Source organism: Xenopus laevis, chromosome 3L (assembly GCF_017654675.1).
Source record: "Xenopus laevis strain J_2021 chromosome 3L, Xenopus_laevis_v10.1, whole genome shotgun sequence".
Lineage (NCBI taxonomy): Eukaryota > Metazoa > Chordata > Amphibia > Anura > Pipidae > Xenopus > Xenopus laevis.
Window position 1 is genome coordinate 62,052,909 of NC_054375.1, and position 8,809 is coordinate 62,061,717.

Sequence of the window (8,809 nt, forward strand, 5' to 3'; positions counted from 1 at the left end):
TCTGCATATGCAAATTAGCGGCGGGGAGGGAAATTGCATGACTTTTTGTCAGAAAACAAGGAAGTAAAAAATGTTTTCCCCTTCCCACCCCTAATTTGCACGGTTCGGTATTCGGCCGAATCTTTCGTGAAGGATTCGGGGGTTCGGCCGAATCCAAAAAAGTGGATTCGGTGCATCCCTATCTAAATCATATAAAACTGGTAATGGGTCTTAGCATTATCAAGCTGCAATATTTAATATGTTCTGCTATTTAACCTGTTTCTGTTCATTTTCCAACCAAATGGTATGATCAGTAATAAATTGTGCAAGCCCCCATGGTGGTCCACACATGCCTGAGACACAATTGGTCAGATAAGTGTGATTTGGTCATATGTACAGCAAAACAGTATAAATATCTGAACAATCAGCTCTTAGTTATGGTTATTAAAAAATGCGTGTGAAACTCTACACAAGCAGAGGGCATGATGTTGGTTATATACAGAGGTGTATCTTACTAGACATACCCAGGAAAAAAGTCCTACAGTTTCCTCTATTGTTATTGTCCAGTCTCATAGGTCACACTACACAATAACCATCAAAGATTAGTTTACAAACACTGTTTACAGACAGAAAAAAAAAAACAGATACCACCAACAGAAATCTGAGGGACTTGAGAATAAATGATCTGTAAGTCCAACATATATACTAGATAGTTTTAAAACCTGGAATATGAATAGGAGAGGCCCCGAATAGAAAAACGAGTAATCAAAAGTAGCAATAACAATACATTTGTAGCCTTACAGAACATTTGTATTTTAGAAGGGGTGAGTGAACCCCATTTGAAAGCTAGAAAAAGTTAGAAGAAGGCATATAATTCATAAACTATAGAAGATAAATAAAGACCAATTGAAAAGTTGGCCTTTCTCGAACATATTAAAAGTTAACTGAAAGGCAAACCACCCCTTTAATTATTGAAGCTCGATTAGATCATTAACAAAATGTTAGATCTCACTGTAGTGAGAAATAGGTCGTTTTATTCTGGATTTGTCATGAAGACTATTAGGAAGAGAATGCAACAATCATGAAGACTTGGCAAATAATTACCCTTTGTAATCCACAAAAGTGTTAATGCAAAGTCTGTTGGTTAGGTCCCAGATTCGAACGGTCTTATCATCACTGCAAGATGCTATTAATCTTCCATCTGGAGAAAATCTGGAAAAAAAATATATTGTACCCACTAAGAGAAATTTAAGTCCCAGGTTCTAATGGTGGTCATATTACCTGTATATACACAACACAAATTAATTACATGCCGTCAATATGCCTGACTATTCATGGACTCCTCTGCTACCATTGCTGTAGAGGAGATTAAAGTTTACACGTTTAAATTGAGTAAATGGTAACATACAGTCTTTCATAGTAAAAAAACACCCTTCGCCTGCCACCTCAGCTCTAGCTCACAAGATGCTGCTTGCACATTTGCTCTCCGTCTTTTCCTGAAGCAAAGCAGGCTGCAAGTCTTTGGCATAATGTGTTTTACATCTGAGGTTTGTCTAATGATCAAGACTCTTTCTAAGTGTCAGAGATGTCACTGCATACATGGAAAGCCCTGAGGATTTTCAGTGGAGCGAACTACAGCTCCCTTCATTTCTGACATGATGTATATTAACTTCTGCAGCCTTTTCTGTAGACAGCCAAACTTGCCAATACCAATCTAAAGATATCAGGAGTCTATTTCTGCACCCACCTAGCGCATCTCACCCAGTTTGTATGCTGAGTTAAGGAGAAGAGGAATCTCTGTCGATGCAGATTCCAGGCTTTAATTGATTTGTCATCTGATGCTGTGATAAATGTTTGCCCATCGCTTGAGAAGTTAACACAACGTACAACAGCAGTATGAGCCTTTAAGACTGTGGATTCTCCTTTGCTGGGGGAAAACAAAAGGAAAACAACACACATTTTTAAATGTCAGTATTTATAACACTCCATGCCGGCAGAATTCATTCAGCTAACTGATTTGTCTTACAAGGTTTTATTGGCTTGTTATTACAATAATCCTTTATATAGCAGCAACATTTTATCAGAACTATGAACTGTCTGGACAAACAAAAAAAAAAAATATGGCAGGCTCAGTTACTACTGCACTAATCTTTGCCAAAAATTAACTGCAGCTCAGATTTCAGTTAAAGGAAAACTATACCTCCTGAACAATTGTAGGTCTATCTAAAAATATATTGCATAAGACATCTCATATGTAAAACCCTGCTTAAGCGAAATAAACAATTTTCAAAAAAATATAAATAGTTTTTTAGTCGTATGTGCCATTGGATAATCCCAAACAGAAAAGGCAAAACCAAAAAAATTCAAGACCAATTGCAAGCTTTCTCCGAATATCACAGTCAACAGCATCCTATTTATTTAGCCAACTACCCATAGCGCGTGTACAGAGAAGACCCTTTCTTTGTCAGGACAAAGGATGGGTTATAATGGTTATGAGAACACCTGGTAAGGGGCAGACTTAGCAGTGATCGAGAGGTCTTTTAGCTCAGATCTAGAAAAACCTTCCTCCTGCAGATTTGAGATGCGGTTTATCAAATGTTCTCCCAAGCTCAGAGGTCCCAAGTTCCATTCCAAAGCACAGTAAAATGAGTTTGAACTGAAATATGTCTGCCACTCCCACTCCCACTTACTTGAGTATGGAAACAGAATTAGGAATTTTAGTTTAATCAGGTTAGAAAGATCAAGAGTGCTTCTCAATTTTTGATTATTCTGCTCTCTTTATTTGATCCTATTTTGCAGGCAGATTTAAAAAAAAAAAAAAAAACAACATTAAAACGGCATCTTTGTATGGCATGATATCAGCTCAGAAAGACACCCTAAGGACTATGGCAGATGGCGGTGTTTTGGCTGTCATTATGCTTGTGAAAAACTGCAACGCTCAACATGTCCCTATCCACCTGTCATAGCTTCCCATAGAGGTGTTAGGATATTTTCAGTCTATGTGCATGGGTTTAATATCAGCACCGATCAGGCTTAAGCAAAACAAAACAGTGGGGCACCATAAAGCGATCCCCTTCCAGCTTCCTCTATGTGCAAGTGTACATGCTCATTAAAGCGAAAAGCTGAACTTTAACAGGTAAGAGGGAAATCGCTTGTATTTTTGTCACAAAACAAGGAAGTAAAAAATGTTTTCCCGTTCCCACACTAATTTGAATATGCAAATTAGGATTCAGTTCGGTATTCGGCCAAATCTTTTGCGAAGGATTCGGGGGTTCCACAATAGTGGATTCGGTGCATCCCTAAGAAATAGCATAAAATATGTGGTCTTATATTTTAACATCTTTCACATCTAAAACACAGAAAGTCTATAAGGGGACCTTCCCCATAGGCTAACATTGAGTTCGGTAGCTTTTAGGTGGCGAACTAGGGGGTCGAAGTTTTTTCTTAAAGAGACAGTACTTCGACTATCGAATGGTCAAACGATTTTTAGTTCGAATCGTTTGATTTGAAGTGGTAGTCGAAGGTTGAAGTGGCCCATTTGATGGTCGAAGTAGCCAAAAAAAAAAAAAACACTTCGAAATTCGAAGTTTTTTTTCTTCTATTCCTTCACTTGAATTTAATGAATGGGCCCCTTAATCTGCTGGATAGAACCTAGGTGTTAGATCCTGCAGCCTCCAGATGAAAATGCACAGGTGCATGTCTTCAGAAAATAATCCCCTGTGCAGATCGCAGTTTCAAGTAGCACCATTCAAAATACCTTATGCACAGTTACCCACACAGTCACCTTTACAGCATTAACCTTATGTAATAAAAGGCACTATGTTTCTCCAGAGGCAGTAGCTCTCACCATCTAATACAATGTACTTTGTATACAGATGACCAGGAAGTGCTAACTGCAAAATTTTATAGATTGTAATATTGAAAATTAATTTTCCAATCCAACATAATATAAATCACACATATATATCAGGCATATATTATATACAAACCAAACTTTTTTTTTTTTTATCTTACATATTGGGAGCCCACAATCTCACTGTTCTGTCTTTAGATGATGATGCCACCAAGTGTCCACTAGGAGAGAACTGCACACAAGTAACTGCCTCCTTGTGACCTGGGTATTTGTAGGCTCTGGATTGAGGCTTGAAGTTCCATATCATTACACATGCATCTGCTGAGGAGGATGCTATAAAACAGTAACAAATACAAAGATTATGCACCATACAAGTAAAAGAAGGAAGCCTCCTAAAAGCATTAAACAAAACACATCATTTATCAACACTAAGAATAAAGTGTCCAATAATTATCATGGAGAAAGCAATAAAGTAAGAACACAAATATGAAAGCAGTAGTTATTTAGTGTTGACTAGCTATCTAAATATACAAGAATAATGTCAGTACTGGATATGTTTCATCACACAATCCAATTCTACACGTCGAGGTCTCCATGCACCACAGCTGTTTTGCAATTCAGAAGTGGACAGATACATGGAGAGGCATTTCCTAATGTTGCAGTAAGCACGTGAGCAGATCTATGCATATATAATAATGGATCACACATTATTTACCTGTCCTGTGTATACAGTTCCATTGAGAAAAACATGTCAATGATGTGGAAATACTCATTTGTATGGAGAATGCTTATGTAAAGAAATTGCTTTGTGTGCAGAATATCTCAAAGCTGACAGCAGTATTTTATTGCCACAATAGATAGGACAGGTAAGTGAGAAGGAGAAAACTATAATAACTGGACTGGAATGGCAGATAACTAAAGGAGGCCATACAGAGGCCGATAAAAACTGTTAATAGAGTTGAGGACCTCCAATGTGCCTCCCTGACCAATATCTGCCCATAAATCAACCAGATATCAGACAGGTTTAAAATACTATAGGAGTGAAGACTGCATTGGTTCATTGATGCGGTCCTTGCTCCTGTTTTAAGCTTAGGGATGACCGGACCAAATACTCAACCTCAAAAAGAGGCTTGGACGAGAACCGTCCATCACAGATAGTACAGATTTAATATTTTACATCAAGACATGTTTGGGACATGAGCATTATTAGTCTAATGATTTCTGGTACACAAAAGGGTGGTTCACTTTTGAGTTAACTTTTAGTATGGTATAGAATGGTTCGTTCTAAGCATCTTTTATATTGGTCTTCATTATTGGATATAGTTTTTGAATTATTTGCCATATCCTTCAAACTCTTTCCAGTTTTTAAATGGGGGTCAAAGTCTACATTTGAAAATCAAATGCTCTTTAAGGCTGCAAATTTATTTTTATTGCTACTTTTTTATTATTCAGGCCCTTTCCTATTCATATCACAGTCTCTTATACAAATCAATGCATGGTTGCTAGGGTAATTCAGACCCTAGCAACCAGACTGCTGAAACTGCAAACAGGAGAGCTGCTGCATAAAAAGATTAACTTAAAAACCACAAATAATAAAAGTTTAACAAAATTGTAAATGGTCTCAGAATATCACTTTGTACAACATACTAAAAGTTAATGTAAAAGTGAACAAGTTAGCACTGCTGCCTCATTGCGCTAGGACCTAGGTTCTAGCCCAGCTGAAGGGCATTATCTGTTTTTATGTTTTTCCAGTGCTTATGCGTTTTTTTTCCAGATTTGTTGTTTGCTCCCACATCCCACTAAAAGGCGAATTAGCTCCTGATAAAATTGCCATTCTGTGTGTTTTTGTGATAGGGACATTAGTTTGCAAACTGGGGCACAGATATATTAATTCCTGTAAAATGCTGCAGAACGTGTTGGAATTACATAAATAAAGGATAATAATAACAACCTACAGTCCTGATGAGAAGTATGGACCATTATTGCCATACAGTATGCATCAGGTAAGGCAAAACATATTACTTTTTAGAGAAGCAGTTGCATTAGACAAAACAGAAAATAACTAAAGATTAACAATACCTTACTATTAAAAAGCAGTAAGACTATTTCTGAAAATGTAAACATTGCAAAGGTTTTTTTGGTAGCAGCGGACCAGCCACAATTTACTTAAGTCAATGCAAAACACATCTGAACATGCCTTGTTATTCCAAACTATATTTTGAATACAAGTATGGCATCCCTTATTGATTATCCAGAAGTTTCATTTTCCATAGAGTCCATTTAGCAAATATTGTTAATTTTTAAAAAAATTAATTTTCTTTTTCTCTGTACTCAATGAGCTGCATGAATCCATACTGGTGGCAAAACTATTTTATTGGGTTTATCTAATGTTTAAATTATTTTTAGCAAGTATGCTGCTCCAAATTAAGACAAGATCCCTTGTTTGAAAACCCCCAGGTCTCAGACATAGTAGATCCTATACCTGCACTTTAATTTCAAACACACTATTAAAATTCATACCAAGTTGCTTGCTGTCTGGGCTGAAGTCAACACAGGTGACCGCATCTTTGTGTCCTTTGAAGTGACGCTGTAATGCTGGATCGTCCTAACAAACAAATTAATAAATAAAAAGACTTCATTCAGTCACTAGAATACATAATATATAAACAATATATTCACACACATTCCCTAAGAAACCTTTGGTCAATTTCTCTGCAGCAAAATGCTAGCGCAGACAGGGTGCTTATGTTTTTGTTGTTTGTTATGTGGCTTTAATAACATGAATTAAGAAAAGTGTGATTAGTGGAGGGATCTCTTCTATAAGGGTTATGTGTGGGGGCCATTGCATTGGCATTTTCTAAATGTTTTAATGAACTTTGCTTCATTCACTATGGGTTTTAAGGGATCTAAAGGTTTACAGAATTATGACAGAGCACAGGGGAATCCCATAAGATGGATATACAGTGAATGTGTTTCCTTGCTGAAGAGAACAAACTAGAGAACCTTGGCAGGATCATGATGTTGTTTATATGGCAGGCAGCGGGGAGACTGTGCCAGGAGTATCCCTGCTGCAGTTAAGCCTCTCTGTAGCGATCAGCTAGCTAGTTCATAGTATTGGAAAGCAAGTTAAAGTCAGAGGACACTCTATATAAAACATCGAAGCAAAACAGGTCTCACCAATGCAGAAGCCATAGACTCACAACAGGCAGCAAAGTCGCACCGAGGGTTTCCGGATATGTGACAGCGAAAAACTATACAAGTTTACCCGCGTATCACGTGACGGCAAGCAAAAGTTCAAAATTCTAAGCGGCGGCCTGCCTTTCTAGCGACGTGATTGGACGTCATCACCGATTGGACGTAATCACGAAACGTCATCACAATACGCCCGTCGCTTGGAGACAGTATGACGGAAGTGAAGGGAAGATGTCCATTTTTATATTTGTAAAAGTAGATGAGGGAGCTGCAATAGCGCCAACTTCTAAGTGCTGATTCGGTTCAGCTGAATGCTAAATATTTGACTAAATCCTGCAAAAAAAGCTTTGCTTGAGTACTGTGCTGGCATAGCCAGTGTCCTTATTCACTACACACACACACCCTCCAACATTTTGGAAATTAAAAATTTTCCACGTGTAGTGCGGCCATTTTTGACCACGCCCATTTTGTGACCATACCGCCGAATTACCATGTTCATTTGGCAGGTTATGAACGTTTGAACATATTTCTGTGTTTTTTTTTCCATTGATTACAGTTTTGCTAATAAAAATATATTGCCCTTTAAGCTGTGTGTCTAACTTCTCCAAAGGGACCTGCTTACCTAAATTGTTACAATTATTTATTTGCTTTATCCAAAACTGTTACAAAAGTATCTTAGTTGCACCTGGTGGTTGTTCTGGGCTCTCTGCCAAAAGCTAATTAAGTTAGTTGCACCTGGTGGTTGTTCAGTGCAGAGAAAGCCGGGACTTTTCAGTAGAAAAGCGGGACTGTCCCACTGCAAACGAGACAGTTGGGAGGTGTGCACAGAATATCTACATGACTACCTGAGACCGATTTCATCCATCAGCAACAACATTTCTAAATATGTATGTCCTTTCATGAAAGGAAGTTATCACATCATTTAAAGGAATTGTTCAGTATAAAAATAAACACTGATTAAATAAATAGGATGTACAAAATAGAAAATGTTTCTAATATAGTTAGTTAGCCAAAAATGTAATGATGTGTAACATAATAGCCTGAACACTACTTCCTGCTTTTCAGCTCTCTTGGTTTACACTGACTGGTTACCTTGGTTACCAGCCAGTAACCAATCAGAGACTTGAGGGTGGGGGGCATATGCGTCATATCTGTTGCTTTTGAATCTGAATGCTGAGAATCAATTGCAAACTCACTGAACAGAAATGTACCATGTGGCCCCCCCTTCAAGTTATAGAGCTGAAAAGCAGGAAGTAGTGTTCTGTTCTGTTATGTTAGACATCCAGTCACTCCAGCCTTTATACATTTCATTTTTGGCTAACTAACTATATTAGAAACATTTTTTATTTTGCACAGACTATATACCCAGTCTTTATTTTCACACTGAACTGTTCCTTTACTAGAATCTACACTAAGGGCCATAAAGTTGTTTTGAACAGCTCATTGAGTACTTTCACAGTTTATTGAAAAACAAAGATACCCTTTCCCCATTTGTGCTTAACTCGTTGAGTTTACGTGTTATTATAGCTATGCTTCATTATTTTCAGCTGCTCTGTTTTTTAAAGGAGACATATAGGATGAATTAAAAAAAACGTATTTTGTAGGCAATTACATGGTGCTTAAAAATAATATTATCTTTAAAAATGCCCCTTTTTTATAGCTCCCTATAGATGTTCTCTGGTCCCTGTCCGTGTTCCAAATGAGAGGTGGGTGTGTCCTAACGGTACCCGTCGGAAGCACAGGAAGGAGGGGGACAGCCAATCATAGCAAGAAAAAACAGGCTTC

At 37.6% G+C, this 8,809-nt stretch overlaps 1 protein-coding gene across 2 annotated transcripts in view; it reads right to left on the minus strand.

Annotated features, from left to right (window-relative positions):
- The window catches only part of poc1b.L (POC1 centriolar protein B L homeolog), a 43,828-nt gene extending 36,613 nt beyond the window's left edge, over positions 1 to 7,215 (minus strand). The window contains 5 exon segments of one of the 2 annotated variants that reach the window (NM_001095999.1): positions 1,084 to 1,191; positions 1,727 to 1,906; positions 3,994 to 4,165; positions 6,353 to 6,437; positions 7,010 to 7,109. In NM_001095999.1, the coding sequence (NP_001089468.1) occupies positions 1,084 to 1,191; positions 1,727 to 1,906; positions 3,994 to 4,165; positions 6,353 to 6,437; positions 7,010 to 7,024 (560 nt within the window). In that variant the 5' untranslated portion in view covers positions 7,025 to 7,109. 2 annotated transcript variants of the gene reach the window in all.
- Positions 7,216 to 8,809: the final 1,594 nt, after the last annotated feature.